The sequence below is a fragment of the Emydura macquarii genome, unplaced genomic scaffold (assembly GCF_026122565.2).
Source record: "Emydura macquarii macquarii isolate MOO-44397 ecotype Brisbane River unplaced genomic scaffold, CSIRO-AGI_Emac_v2 contig_2768, whole genome shotgun sequence".
Taxonomy (NCBI): domain Eukaryota; kingdom Metazoa; phylum Chordata; order Testudines; family Chelidae; genus Emydura; species Emydura macquarii.
This window is the reverse complement of record NW_027132905.1, coordinates 43,129,160-43,145,366: the sequence shown is the minus strand read 5'-3', so window position 1 is coordinate 43,145,366 and position 16,207 is coordinate 43,129,160. Positions and strand designations below refer to the sequence as shown.

At 45.9% G+C, this 16,207-nt stretch overlaps 1 protein-coding gene across 1 annotated transcript in view; it reads left to right on the top strand.

Annotated features, from left to right (window-relative positions):
* TTLL10 (tubulin tyrosine ligase like 10) overlaps positions 1–16,207 on the top strand; it is a 152,773-nt gene that overhangs the window by 121,284 nt on the left and 15,282 nt on the right. The window contains exons 7-11 of the mRNA XM_067566656.1: positions 4,130–4,298; positions 5,468–5,586; positions 8,027–8,147; positions 9,901–9,986; positions 11,235–11,406. Of these exons, the coding sequence (XP_067422757.1) occupies positions 4,130–4,298; positions 5,468–5,586; positions 8,027–8,147; positions 9,901–9,986; positions 11,235–11,406 (667 nt within the window). The remainder of the gene's footprint in view (positions 1–4,129; positions 4,299–5,467; positions 5,587–8,026; positions 8,148–9,900; positions 9,987–11,234; positions 11,407–16,207) is intronic.

Here is a 16,207-nt window from a genome sequence, read left to right as displayed (position 1 = left end):
AGCAGGAGGGGTGTGCGTACGTGACGGCTGCCTTCTTGGCCAACAGACCAGGGATTTCAAAAGCTAAATCAGGAGCTGCTACACTTTGAGCTAAAGAGTCAAGGCGCTGTAGCTGGGGCTGTAACAACCCATATCCTCTATGGGTCAGCACAGAGGGGGACCTGTCACACACATGAAAGCCATTGATGAGGCAAGAAGGTCTATATATAAAACATGCTCCTCCTCAAATGCTCCACCCAACTCTTATCACAGAAGGCCTGAGGCAAGCATTGGCCTCTTCCTAGATTATTTTTTGGGAGAGCCAGGACTGAGGTGGACAACTCATCCTCTTCTTGCTGCACCGCGCACAGGTTTCTTGGTGAGCATGCATGCCCTGCAGCAGGCAGAATTAAGCCTTCCATGCGCTGTCTAGCACACACAGAAAAATGGATAAACAATAGGAGAGATGGCTTTTATCTGGCTGAATGAATTGGGCGGGGGAGCTGTGAGCGCAGTCTCACATCTCTGCAGTAATGCCTTTCCCATAAGCTGTATCCTTCATCCAGCACATGGCAAATATTCTAAAACGAATGTATGTAACGGGTTCGGGAGACTGGCCAGGCGTCACAATATTGGTAACAAACAGCATGACCCAGGGCGGGGCGGGGAATCTAGTGCTTCTGCCTTTGGAGGCAAGAGTTTGATTTCCAATAAAAGCACCAGCAAAAAATTCACTTCGTGATTGCCCTGGTCCCTTGAGGACAATCACGTATGGCCATTTTGCAATGCTGACCAAGTGCCAGCCCATCTATGGCCGGGCATAACTGAGAATGAAAGAGTCAGACCTCTAATCCCTAACTCCTTACCCAGGGGTTTATTCAGTTCTTGCTCTGGCAAAACTCCCAGTGGGCTTAATTCTGGAAAGCTTCATTCGCAGTAGTTGTTCCTTGCTCACGAATTCCATTAAATCAAGGAAAGAGATGGATTAAGGACTAAATTACAGCCTGTGTTAGAGCCCTGCAAATCTGCGGATATCCATGGACCAGGTTCGCATGCCAATACAAATGGGCTGTAGCCTGCATCTCTGGGCCACAACTGTCCCAGGACTGGTCCTCTTTCCAGTCCATCCCATTGTATCGTCTCTGGCTACTGACCATTTGCTTGCCCGCCCTTGTTGTCTCTGACCACCTCCTCTTTCTGCACCTAGCCACCCATGGCAACAGCAGGACCCAGTGTGTGTTGTTAATGGCATTTCTGGACAATATATTCACACTGCTGCTCTGCAAGGGGCCACGGATGTGAGTGTTTTGACTGCAGGGTGTTGCCTTGTATTGAAGAACCAGAGCCAGGCCAAACCCAAAGCCACAATCTGAATCCTCCGTGGCTTTGGGGAAATTCTGATCTGGGTCCTGATCTGAATTATGTGGCTAATCTACATGGAGGATATCAGGTGTGGTTTACCGCTAGAGTGCTGGGTCACCAGTGGTAAGCGACATATAGCATTAACAAGTTCGTCTCTGTCTTCTTTGTTCACAGATTCCACATGTTTAGAAGGCAGCAAGTTCAGGTGTATATTGAAAAAGGAATTGCTGAAAATCATGGGCGTTAAGAGCAAACGCAGTAGGCAACCCTCCCCTTTGCCTCTTTCGGCTCTTTCTTTATGCTGGTTAGATAGCATAATGATAGCAATCACAAACTGGGATTTTTACATGCATGTATAAGGTACCCACCCGCATAGAATCTGGGTGCAATTTATAAGACATAAAACTGAGTGTCTTAATATTTGGAAATGGAGCAAATAATAAACCCAGGGACATATTTTTCCAAATCTTTTGGTAGAAAACACTGCTCTTCAAGATTTTTGTAACAAGATCCAGTCACAAGAGTAAAAACAATATTTAAAGTTTCTATCCAAATTATTTTTAAAAGTACTTTCAAGGTGTTTTAGATTATGGATCCAATTTTCAAACGTGGACATCCATACTGAGAAACAAATTACCGCTGTGGAACCTAAAACTGGCATTTACTTGTCTAATTGCTGATGTGAGCATCCAAATGCAGGCACCTACATTCGAAAACTGGGCTCTGTCCTTTTTCTGCTACCTCATATTCCAGGGAAAGTTAGAGGTTTTTATGTCTAAATTTGTGACTTTATTTAGGTTCTCATATTTAGACAATTTAAACTATTCATTCATTTATGGCTGGAGACCTTCCGAGTGGCACAGTAGTTTTATTTATGGTTTGATTCTGATGGTAATTGTTTTAATTTTATGATCTCTTAGAATCAGCCTTTCAACTGGCATAAATCACTGCAGCGCCAATGGAGTTGCATGGATTTACTCCAGTGGGAGAGCTCTCTATCAATTTTTTTCTGATTTATTGGAACACACAGAGGATATTCTGGAAGATATACCCTTTATCAATAACATGCAATGCATGATTATCATCTCACAGCTGCATTGTGGCTGTGCTCCTAATCCCACTGAAGTCAATATCAAAATTCCTATTGACAGGATCAGGTGCTACATGAACAATGCCAAGAGACTCCAAGTTCTCAGAGCATCAGATGTCTTTGCATTTGTTATGTTGCCTGGCAGCAGGGGTTCTAGAACAATGAGCGATAGGGTTTGGAGACTGTGATGGCATCAGGGTTTTGTATCCAATCTGTAGAGAGAAGTAACTGACAAACAGTTTTATGTATTGAGGCTGAAATGCCAGCGTATTACTTCCCAGATTTTTTTAATTATTCAACACAACGACCTGCCCTAGATTATTGTTATCTATTTGTACTATCATAGCACCTAGAGGCCCCTGCTGAAATCCAGACCCCATTCCACTAAATGCTGTACAGACACATAATAAGAAACAGCCCCTGTTACAAAGACCTTACAGCCTAGAACAACAATACAGATGGGTTAAAAATCATTATCCCCATTGTACAGATGGGGAACTGAACCATGGAGAGAATAAGTGACTTGGCCAGGGTCACACAGAAAATCTGTGGCAGAGGCAGGAATTGAACCTAGCTCTTTTGAGTCCTACTCTAGTGCCTCACCTACAAGACTCTTCCTAAAAGAGTCAAAAGTTAGAATTATGCCTACTGATTGCTGGCAGTAGATACCAGCCTCATTATTCTCTCCAGGAAATCAAACCACAGCCCTTGAAGACTGGGCAGATTTCATTAGCTTTGTTCTGAAAATCATTATTATCCTCTGCCAGTTCATCAGCATCTGAACCTTAGGGTCTGAGAATAAGTAACAGAACCATGGCAATCCCTGACCTGATTAATTACCTGTCTGAAGTTGGCTGAATGTTTCTCATTCCCACCCCCACTACCCTTACAGTTGTGTCACCACAATTAATTTGTGCCGTTCCATTTCCTGGCCGCCTGTCTCTGAGAACGGGACCTCAGAGCTGTCGCTTTCTGCGTGCTCAGTGAAATTGTATAGGCTTCAAACAGATGCATGATCATCTGCTTGAAAGCGTGGTTCACCTCACTAGAGTCAATGTCATAAAATAGTGGCTTATTCTGCACTACCAACCTGTGCAAAACTCCTGCCAATTCCATGGTCCTGCATTTCTGATATGAATGATTTATTTATAGGCATTTTTATTTACCCATCTCTATAATATCTGGGAGCCTTACAAGCATTAACAAATCTATTCTTGCAACACCTGCTAAATAGGAAGGGGTCATTCCCCATTTTATAGATGGGGAAACTGAGGCACAGAGAAATGATGTGACTTGCCCAAGCTCATACAAAGACTCTGCAGCAAATCTAGGAATTGAACTCAGATCTCCTGAATTCCAGCTGAGTGCTTTAACCATAAAACCTTTGCATCTACTCTAGTCCCTGTGAATACCGAGTAAAACTGTTACCATAGCCCAATGCAGATTTAGGAGAATTTTTTCCTATAAATCTCCACCCTGTTCCAATTTTTTGATTTGTTATTACACCCAAATATCTGCCATCAGTTTAACACCTGATCCCTCCTCTATCTACAGACTAAGCCCTGCATTGGCCATTGAATAGACTAGATGATCTCATAGTGTATGTTCTTTTCCATTTCTAGTTTCTGTGAGATTGTGCTTTTGATACAGAAGACCTCGCTAATCTGGCTCAAATCTCCCTCTTTCTAATTCTTGCAGCGGCTTCCAGCACATCTGAAGTGGAGCTGGTGGTGGAAGCCAAGTCCAAAGGGAATAAAACAAATCATAAAACAGCCCCTGAAGTAGATCAGCCAGAAGACAAGAAGCTGGAGGAGCCTCATGGTCTGGGACCGTTCTTTTACGTTGGCGGTGCGAATGGGGCTGGGCTGTAAGTAGTTTTCCTTCCGTAGATTTCTGGTTAGTTAGGTTCGTAGATTTTAAGGCCAGCAGGGACTGTTATGAACAGTCTGTTTGATTTCCTGCATAGCACGGGCCTTAGACACTCCCTTGCTAATATCTGCAGCATCAAGCCCCCGACTTCTGTTTAGCCATGGCACGCCTTTTGGAAAGCCATCCAGTCTTGAGTTCAATACTGCAAGCGATGGAGACTCCACCATGGCGTTTGGTTGTTTGTTCCAGTGGTTAATTATCTTCCCTCTTTATCAACTGAGCCTCTTTCCAGTCTGAATTTGTCTTGCTTCAACTTCCAGCCATTGGATTTTGTTATACTTCTTCTGCCAGCCTAAAGAGCTGTCTGCTATCAGAAATCTATTGCCCTGTAGGTATCTGCTCACAGCCTACAAATCATCTCTTAAACTTCTCTTTGTTAAATTAAATAGATTGAGCATCTTACGCCTCATATTATAGGACATTTCCCCCACCCCCAAGTCATTCTTTTAACTCCCATTTGCCAACATTCTTTTTGAATTGTGGACACCAGAACCTGACACAGAACAGGAGTAAACTTTGGGTCCCCATCAAGTTGCTGTGGAGGACGCTTCCTGCTCTTTGTGCCAGGGCTGAGCCCTGGCACCTTTGGGCCTGCTGCGTCTGTTATGATTGTAAAAAAAAATTGCTGGAGCCCCAGCACCTCTTTCATTACAAATTAAGCCCTGGGTGCCAGCACGCTGGGCTTACAAACACATTCTATTTTTCCAGCAACTACATAGCTTCTCTTTATTCCCCCTCATTTCTGAAGTCTGAGGCAGATAGATTTCTCACCACCCCTAGCACTATACAGAGGAATCAGAGCTCCCACAAGTACCATTTCCACCCTAATTGCAATAACCCCATTTGATCAGATCAGCCTTCTTTAATGAGGTCTGTACCACAACCATCATCACCTCTCAGAAACCCCAGTACAGCCTTGCTCACATACATCCTAATTAACTAGCAAGGGGAGAGGCAAATTTGTTTCCCACCATCTCTCTCACCTCAGGGCTTCTAGGTGTTGTTGAGTCAGCCCTCTCGGGACAATCACAGGGAATTCACGGCCTCTGAGCTAATTAAGTCTTCATTAAAAGCACTGGCTGCTTAGCTATTTTATTCTCCATGTAGGGTGAGCGTCTATTGCAGGAGCAAAGGCTGGCAACGTATCCATGACAACAAAAGGGAGGATTACAAACTGAAATGGTGTGAGACTAAGAATCGGGAGACCTATTATAACTTCAAAGAAGGTAAGAGGTCAAAGCGGTGGCGGTGAGTGCTGGGGAACACTGGACTCAGAGCTGCAAGGAGCAGAATGATTTTGGTTCCCTGGCAGGGCACGTCTGCAGGAGCGTAGGTGGAATGGATACACAGAGCTGAGCTCAGAGTGGTTTTGCAGCAGCTGGGTAAAGATAATGTTAGAGCTGCCTTTAAACAAGGTGGGTGGAGAAGATGCCAGAGTCACTGCTCAGATAGCTTGGTGCTGGGGGCCGTATAAAAATCTAGACACAGAGAATGACCATCACTTTGGTATGGTCACATCTGGATTGCATTCTGATCTAGCAAACTGCAAACTTCAAACTCATTATATACACAGGGCACCAAATGATCAAACTAGGCCATGCACCCCACCTTCTAGGCAGAGATGGAAAAGACGCATCCCTGAGCATTTCTGATGCATTTGAGCCACTATATGGTGCAGCTGTGCAGTGAAATGATTGCTCTACACACCCCAAACCCAGCTAGTTCTGGCTGTAGTGAGAATATTCCCAAACTAAGCCACTCCGGGAGAATAGGAACATTTTGCATCATACTGCTGCTCCTTTTGTGTAAGGACCTCCAAGTGCTTCACAAAAGATGGTCTTTCTTATGTCTCTTGTAGCGCCACGGAAAGTGAGGCACAGAGGAGCTAAGTAGGAACTTTCTAAAATGATGTGTGCTGGATCTTCTATGAAGCAAGCTATTCAAATTGCTGGTTTTGCTCTGCTTTTCACCCCCCTGACCCAGCTAATCTTCTCTCTCACCACCTGCATATGCTTCTCTGCTCCTCTGTCTCCACTCCCCCTGAACATGCTACTCAGTCCTCTTCCCATCACTGGTGACTGGTAGATCCAGGCCTACTGGTAGCTCTAGACCCTGAGAACCTCCATGTCTCTCATTCAGTAGCAGTGGCTCCTCCTCATTCCCTGCCACAAGGTTGAATTTGAACACATGTGCAAGCAGCTGGGAAATGAAGACAGCCTGCTCTCCATGGCCCATCAAGTGCTCACAGGTTGGAACCACTAGCCTATGAGACTTGCATAAGGTCACACAGGGGGCAACTCAGATCTGCAGCCCCCCCCCCCCCCCCCCAGTCTCTTGCTCTTACCAAGAGACAATGCTACGCCTGAACTCCCTTCCAAGCTACCCTGTGCTGCAGAAGGTAGCTGTGCAGTGTCAGCAGCTCTGCATTGAGACAAGGGGACAAGTAGCATCACTCGGTTTACAGCGAGCAGAAACTGCTCCACAGGGGTGGATGCTTTTAGCAGGGGGAACACGTCACACAGTCTCACTGTCCTGAAATGGGCCTTGACCGCTCAGGAAGAAAAGAAGCCCATTCGTAAAGAGCTAGATACGGAGGACCCCTGAAAACGCTAAACCTCCATGTAAGAGGTCAGGCTGCGCATTCTGCGGATCAATAAATCTAATCAGAGCCAGGATTCTTGGGGCCCAGCCAAACACCCCCCCCAAAAAGCATGAGACTAAGAATTCACAAAGGCTTCCTTCAGCCAGCTGCCTTATCAGATTTCACTCCCCCCAGAGAGGCTTTGTACAGCCAAGATGTAAGCTAGTGGCTGGAGGGCTTTTCCCAACTCCTCCCTCCTAGGAGCCTGGAGGCTGCCGATCATCTCCCTCTTAAAGTCTGGGTGCTGGGGAATTAACGTCCTGCAGCTGGCCCAGTCCTGCTGGGCTAGCAATCCCAGTGCTGAGGGTAGGCAGCTGTGCCTATTCCATCAGGCAGCACCGGAGTGGGTTAACCCTTTCCCTGCTAATCCAGGGACGGGGTCTGGACACGCCCCTGCAGTTAGTGGTGACCTGCCAGCTATTTGGCCAGATTGTGCCATTAAAGCACAGCCCTGCGGCAGGGGGCAGGGGAGGGGGCCCCATTCCGGGGGAAGCGTCTGCAGGCCAGAATTCCTCCTGGCCCCTGGGTAGCAGTTCCACCAGCCTTTGACAGGGGGCAGAGTGCTCCTGGGATGCCACATCTCTGTTGGCAGGTGCAAGGATAAGAGGGCAGGAGACATTAGGCCACCATCACCCAGGCCTTCCCCACTTGCACCCCAGCCCAGCCCAGCCTACTGCCTGCATTATCCAGTCACCCTATGGCTGTGCCCTGCAGAGGGGGGATGCAAGAGAGGGATGGAGGGGGCATGAAAGAAGGGGCCAGACTCCGTGTATATCGCAGTACCACCATTGCACTGTAAGTGGCAGGCGCCTATTACTGTTGCCAAGCAAACTCACTCAAGAACAAGAAGTGCTTTGAGAGGAAAGGAGCACGCGGGCCCTCTCCTCTCTGGTTTCAGGGCCGATCTCAGCTCCTCGATGAGCGTTTTAGCAGATGGGGAATTTTACTCCGCAGGCAGCATTTACCTCCACATTCCAGAGTGAGCTGAGTGGCCCAGGAAGGATACGTTTTATTTTCTCACCCAGGCGAACAGCTTCTCTACCAGATCCCCAACAACAAGGTCCTCACGACGAAAATTGGCCTGCTGAGCAACCTGAGGGAGTATGAGCGGGTGAGGAACAAGATCAGCAAGAACTTGAACCCCAAGTAAGGACTCCCCACCCCTTTGGGCATGACACAGCCAGGATATAGAAACCTGTGCAACTTGGGAGAGGCACTATATAAATGAGGCTGGACAGATGGTCACCTCACTGATGGGGTGAGCAATCATCGGTATTGTGAACCCATCCTGGAAATCCTGGGTTTCCCCATCCTGTGACTAAAACTGACCTCTTTCCTCCACCTGTGATTATTCAGCATTCTTTATCTCCCACTCTGCCACATGAATTAAGCGCTGATGATGCAGCCTCCTCTGCTTTGATCTCAGAACTTTTTCAAAATCATTAAGCTAGCCCACCCGTCCAGTGTGTATGGCTCCACTGGTGATGGACAACGCAAAGACTGTTTTAAAAAGCCATGGTGTGCCGCCACATTTAGCTTCACTGGATACCACACGAAGTCATGCAAGTGCTCAGATCAGCACAATCAGATGTGAGAACACCATGGTTTCTCTTCATTTCTAAAGTCTCGTATGCTCTTGTCTTTCTTCTCCATTGCCTCCATCCACTCACCTTTGGGCCTTATGTTTTGATCCAAAGCCCACTGGGAGTTCATGGGAGTCTTTCTATTGACTTCAATGATTCTGGACTAGGGCCTCAGTGACTGAACGGAGTGAAGGAGCTTTTCTCCTGCACTCAGCTATCATTAGGTTCAATGGTCCATGTTTTCTGCTTCGACCTTATATAGATCTTAGTCTTCACTTCAAATGATCTAAACTGACATGGATGCCGAGTGCTACATTTTGAGTTGGCTTTAACCTGGTCCATAGCCTTTTGGGGTTCCGTTTTACTCCTCCCACTCACTGTGCCTACATTTTTTCACTTCACTGGCGTTAATAATGGGATGTAGTCACCCACCTATTCTGTGGGGTCAATCTCTTTGGTTATCTTGAGTATGAAAGATGAGGTATAAAAGCCATTGAGGAGTTTCTTTTTTTCTTTCTTTGAGCCACAAAGGAGTAAATTAGAGAAGATAATCTTATTTTATCTATGCCTGGTACTATAGAAACGCCTGCTCCCCCTCAAAGGTACAAGATGTAATGAATCCCCACTCTTGGGTATATGCTAGTGAAAGACGAAGTGGGAACTCCTAAAGCGCTATAGCATTCTGTAAATATCAGATCCAGCACGTTATCACCTCTGCTGCAGTGTTATCTGATTTACTGAAAATAACCTCTACCATGGTTACCTGAAGCCCTCTCTGTTAGTTTGACACAAACCTAGGGTGCAAAGGACATCATCAAGGCCAACAGAAATTTCTGTAGAGCTTAAGGAAACATTTGGCCTTGTATTGGCATATCTACAGCGTTCCTCCTGGGACATTTTCCCCTTAGACAGATCTGGAGGAGAAGCTGCCCAAATTCTTGTCTAGCTCCGATAATATAAATATTTATTTACCAGCTGCTCCATGTCCCGAAGCCTTAAAGAGCTTGATGTGATATTATGGGGGATGCACTTGAGACCCAGGGTCAGATCCAGATTTGAACTTTCCCAAAAGTTGGAGTCTGAGGTTGAGAGTCAGGCTTATCTCTAGAGGTAATAAAGAGAAAAAATAATTATTGTGCATAAAAAGGCAGCCTTCCCAATGGAAATAAAAGAGTGTAGGGGACAAGACCAGGGGGAAAAAAATCCGTAAGCTAAGTCTACAGTAAGATGGGCCCCATCTCTTGTCTGATGATAACTCCAAAGGGAATGTATGGCTCATGGAAAGGTTTTTTGGCTTATGGTTGGTTCTTCCACAGGATCCTGAAGATGGAAGAGTTCTTCCCAGAGTCCTTTCGGATGGACATAAAAGATGAGAGAGAAGCTTTCTTTGAACTTTACAAAGGTGACTGGCCTTTGCACGTTATGCTGCCAATAATGAGGTCAAGTGTTCTGAGAGAAACATTGTTTTCTTTATGGCTTAGTTATCCCAAAGTAAAGACAAAGTAAATAGTTGAAGGGCTTCACGGCCACCCTTTGGCTCCCCAGCTCCTGCCCTCTCCTCAGGTACCCCAGAAATCCTTGGCGTGTTAGCAAGGTGCCTCTGGCCTCTCTGATCTAGCCAAGAATCAATCATGCTAATGCTACCAGCAGCCATTTCAGCCTCTCTTCTGGAATATCCCTGGATATGAACAGTACATTTCCTGAATCATCCCCAGGAATATCTGCCACACGCGGGATATTCATCTAGATCCGAATACTGCTGACAGGCATGTTACTTAGAGACTGTGACCCACTTATCCCCAGTTTCTCTGACATGCAGTCCAAAGGTTATGCCCCTTCAACATTCAATTGTTTTGACTGGCCCAGCTGCCTATGAGTCCCTTACCCCACTCTCTCTAGCCATCTGTCAGCTGCCCTGTAGGTATCTCCTGGCACAACACTCCCTCCTCCAAGCTGCCCAAACCCTGGAGACAGACTCCTCTCTTGGACGATTTCAGACAGAGGCTCCCACCAACTTATTCCTTTCAGCTGCTCCCTTGGCCATCATCACTAGTACTTTGGTTTGCCTGCTCGCTTCTCCAAGACACCAGCAAAAGCATCCCGGAGGCCTGCTGCAAATGCACTTGTAGGCCCCACAGTTCAAGAGGTGGAAGCAGAGTCCATGGATGATGTAAGGAGGAAACAGGCAGCTGAACAAAGCCCTCCCAGCTGTTAGCAGTGCCCTTTCCTTGACATTTTCAGTGCCACACACTCAGCAGACACTCAAACTCAGACCCCAGTGGAGCAAGAGATTACCTGCCATCAGGCTGCCCCAATGTAACTTCAGTGCAGCTAATGGACCCTTGCACTGAGCTATTTATGACATACGGCCAGTATCAATATAGTGACCAGTTATCATGGCAGAGGTGAGACCAAGTGGCAAGACCCAGACACCGGACCTTAAATGACACCTAAACTTGGGAGTGTTCAGATCTCATGTTAGCCCCAGTCCCTGCTTTATTTGTGAGATATGATATTTAAATATATATTCAAAGGAGCATGTTTCAGTGCCCGTTGATTGAGCGTGTAAGTGTCACAGGATAACACGCTGTAGGAAATGTACAGCATCCACAACTATGCTGTAATCTAACAGACTCTTTCTTGTCTGCAGACACACAGATTTGGATCTGCAAGCCCACCTGCTCCAACCAAGGTCGAGGAATTTTCCTGCTTAAAACTCAAGCGGGTGTCAGCTCGCTTCGGGCCAAGCTCCAGAGCATTGAGGAAGATCCTCTGTACAAGAAGGTGCCATACAAAGCTCCCCAGGCAAGAATAGTGCAAAGGTAGAGAATGCAGCAGGTGCGTGCTCGATTGCATCCATTTGCAATCCAGCTAGTGCTGGTGGCAAAGGGGAAGAAAGGTGTTCTCATGATGATGGTGCAGAACCAGAGACTGGATTCCCCTCCTGAATCGGCCACAGACACGCTGTCACTGTGGGTAAATCGCTTTGTTTCACTTCATTTCTCTTGGCCCTTTGAAATGAGCCCTTTGCTCATTTCCCACTCAGACCTTTATTAGGCAAACTCCCGCTGATTTCAGCTTGGAAACTGGAGAAGAACTTCCTGGTCTGGTTCCCTCTTCCCCGTGTCATCCTTTCCCTTGAAGCAGCCCTCCGAGCACTGACCGGTTTGAGATGATCTCTGTGGGCCTGATCCAGTGCCCCAAGAATTCAGTGCAAAAGTGCCAGCTGGCATCCATGGGCACTCAGTCAGGACTTATTGACCTTAATGTCTTGAATCCTTTGGTGGCTGGTCAGTGGCTCATGCCATATCTTCTCAGTGACGTCGGACCCATTACCTTTGGTGGGTAGAGGGTTTATTTCTCAGCTGAGCCTGTCTCAACACCTTCACTAGATCACCGCCATCACACAGGAGCTTTGAGATGATCTCAGTCTGGCAATGCAAGAATAACTTCAAAAGGCCAGATGCCGTAGCTTCATGCATGACAAAAGCTTTGTACGACACCATTTGAATTAGGTATTATCCCAGCTTGTTATACTATGCCAAGATTTCACGTCATACAGCTGCAGCATCTGTTCTACCCATTCTGTGCCTCCCATATATCTGTTGTGGTCTGCCTGGTAGCTGTGAGCTTCTTTGACCTCAGCTAGGGACAGCTATTGTGGGGGACTCATGGCTGATAGTCCAAAGAGACACATGCTTTCTTCGTAAGAACTTCATAAACCAACCATTTTTTTTAAGCCAAAGCCCAGAGAGTCTCTGGCTACCAAATGTTATTGCTGTTTCCTTCTGATGTCTCTGCAAGTGTCATATTCCAGGGCACCGCTATAACACCTCATACAGGTTTATTTTGTATAGCATCTCTCTTAGCAGCTGCACCCCAGAATGCTTTGCAGCATTGACTAACACAACAGTGGCAGAAGGAGCGTGGGGTTAGACTAGCAGAAGCAAGGGAGAAAGTTTTCAGCTGAGATTTGAAGAGATGGAAAGCTGATGAGGTGGACAGGCATACGAAGGAACACAAAGCAGGAGCTGCGAAGGGGTAGCTATTTCCTAGGGGGGCATGGTGTGTGTGTGGGGCCATAGAGAATAGAAGGACCTAAGTAAAGAGATCCCAGTCTGATAACTACCTGCATACAAACAGCAGCGACCGTTCAGCAAGGTATGAGTTAGATTTCAAGCTATCATTACAGTGAAACCCATACAGGAGGCCCTTACGGGGTATTCTCCTTTAAGACACTGCCCCAAACTAGGGAGACCAGATAGCTAGTGTGAAAAATTGGGTCAGGGATTTGGGGGAATGACTTCTATGTAAGACAAAGCCCTGAATATCGGGACTGTCCCTATAAAATCGGGACACCTGGTCACCCTACCCCAAACTGTACACAGAAATAAACGGTGAGTGCTTCAAAAACACTCAGCAGCAGATTAGCACCTCTGTCAAATCCCACAGAAATCAGTGGGAGTGATTTTCATAGGAGCAGAAATGATGCTAACCCTGAGAGCCTGTGAAACGCCGCACCCCTAGTACACTACTCAGCTCCCTCTTCATTAGATACAGCCTTCCTAACCAACCAGTATTTGCTGGTCCCTGGAGTGGTCACATAAGACAAGTTTCATTCCATTTTGCTGCTGCTGCTCAAGAATTGTTGTTGTTGTTATTATTTATCATTTGCATTACCATACCTCTTATGAGCCCTAGTCTTGACCCTGGACCCCGTTGTGCTAGACGTTGTACAAACACAAAACAAAATATGATCCCTGCTGCAAAGAATCAAGAAGGGGCATGTGTCCAGCCAGACTGATCCAGATAAGAGTTCTTCACTGCCTAAGTCTTCTATTGACTCAGACTGTGTCCCTGGGCAACTCCGCTGCTCTGAGTTACCAAGTGAGAGTTGGGTTGATTAATTCATTGATTTTTCTAAAGTGCCTTGAGCTTCTTGAGCGAGATGCACTACAGAAGTGCAAAGTATTGTTATTATGTATATAATGAGCTGCAATTCACAGACATCCATCCCAGCTTTCCTGGGACAGCCTGGATTCCAAGTGGTCATTTTGGTTCAGTAACCTTGAAGCTGGGCTTCCAGGACACGTCAAGCATCCCAATGACCTATCCTACATTATCATGACATAACATGGTGTGATTACTATATGACATGGTGTGATCAAGTGTGACATGCCACATGATTGCCACGGCATGCCAACATCATCATGCGATATACTCATGGCATGACAAATTGATCATGGTGTGACATTAGCATGTTCCATCCGGGTGATGATTACACCACCCCACCATGCCACTGAGTCACAAATCAAACATTCTGATGTTACAACTTGACAGCTTTAGCCCAGTAGGTCAAGAACACAAAGCTCCAACTTGCCGAGCCAAGTCAAGCAACTAGTTCATTTTATCTTTGTCAAACTATTAGGATAAATCTCTTTACATAAGGAAGGTATCAGCCGGTCTATTGGGGCGGACAGGAGAGCCGTGTAAGATGGCAGGTCTGAAATGACAGCCCTTCTGCGGTAGGACAGTGTGTGTGTAGTAGCTGGCACGTAGACGCAGACGAATTAATAGCTGGTATAAACCCAAGGTACAGTTGTTCAGTATCATGTTTCCAACAGTGACAAGAACCACATGATCTAGAGGAAGCTGTAAGAACCCTGAAGTAGCACATGTGGGGTAACCTGCCTTGCCACATTAGGTCTCATCCTCATAGACTTTAAGGCCAGAAGGGACCACCATGATCATCTAGTTTGACCTCCTGGACATCACAACTCGCAAAACCTCACCCACCCACTCCTGGAACAGGCCGATAACCTCTGACTGAGTTACTGAAGGCCTCAAATCTTGAGTTAAAGACTTTAAGTTACAGAGAATCCACCATTTACTCTAGTTCATACCAGCGAGTCGTTGGCAGCCCACGTTGCAGAGAAAGGTGAAATGCCCCAAGACCTCTGCCAACCTCACTTGGGGGGAAATTCCTTCCCGACCCCAAATCCTGAGCCCTGAGCGATGAGGTTTATCATCCCTTCCAAAAACGTTGTTAGTTTTAACTGTTAGAACTCTGGATGTTCTTGTTCTCCATATAAATGTCCACTCCCCTTTGGTTAGAAGGGACAGCATACAGATAAATGATATCTCTCAGGCAAAGGCAGTATGTGAAGGGCTCTTTGTATTCAAATGCAAATTCTGTATACTCTCCAGTAAATATCAGTCGCTCTTCAATTCCCTCCTACTTTAGACGTGTGGCATAAGCTTTTATTCCTTTAATGTTCAAATGCTCAGCTTCTCTTCCCACCATTTCATTTTGCTTCCTAACAGTGCCCTCTGCTGTCATTGTCCATAAAGAAATGTTGGCTTACACCGTAAGATGAAGAGGGCGATCTGATTTCTCTGCATGTGTCAAGAAATTTAATCTTTCACTTTCTACCTTCTGCAATATGTCCCTTGTTTTCAGCTGCAGAGCCAGGCAGAAAGGAAATTCTCCAGAATTACATGCTGCCCTAAATTCGCCTCCTGTGAACTGCCCTGAGGTGTACAGCAGAAGTGTGTGAGAGCGGGAGAGGGGGCATAAAAAGGCCGTTATTCTGGCTATATTAGTTCCAAAGAGCAGCTGATTTAATGGTTTGTCCTGAATATAATTCATAGATTTCAAGGCCAGAAGGGACCTTTGTGATCATCTAGTCTGCCCTCCTAATTCCTAATAATTCTTAGGGCAATTCTTTTTTATCTTGATTTAAAAATTGCTAGTGATGGAGACTCTATGACAACCCTTGGTAAATTGTTCCAGTGGTTAATTACTTTCACTGTTAAATATGTCTGCCTTATTTCCAGTTTAAATTTATCTAGCTTCAACTTCCAGCCATTGGATTGTGTCATACCGTTCTCTGAAGCCACCCATTATTAAATATTTGTTCCCCGTGTAGATGTTTATACAGTGTGATCAATTCACCCCTTAAGTTTCTTCTTTGTTAAGCTCAATAGACTGAGCTTTTTGAGTCCATCACTATAAGGCACATTTTCTAATCCTTTAATCATTCTTGGGGCTCTTCTCTGAACCCTCCCCAATTTATCAACATCCTTCTTGAACTGTGGTCACCAGTATTCCTGCAGTGGTCACATCAGTGCCAAATAGAGAGTTAAAATAACCTCTCTACTCCTACTCAAGATTCCTCTGTTTATGCATTCCAGCACTACAGTTGCTCTTTTAGCCACCTTGGTATCACACCTTGGGATGTTTTTCCTTGCCCTGAACTGTATCTTGTTCACCTGCCATCCCTAAGTGTTTAGGGGGCTTTCAGAAAAACTGATTCAAGAAAGTCTCAATGGGCTAAATGATGTCTGTACTGAGAACTTACATCCAGATTCACAAAAGCACTTAGTCACCTAACTCTCATTGAAATCAATGGGAGTTAGACACTTAATCACTTTATTGAATCTGGGCCTTAGTTTTTAATGGGAACTGAGGTTACTCAGCATCTCTGAAGATTTGTCCCAGGATAGCTTTCACGTTAGCACTGCCGTGTGTCTTAGTTATTTGGGTACCCCAGCGTTTGTAGCAACAGTCACCTCCACGGTAGGACTGAACGGTGATGTCACTGTAAATGAATGTCAAGGTCT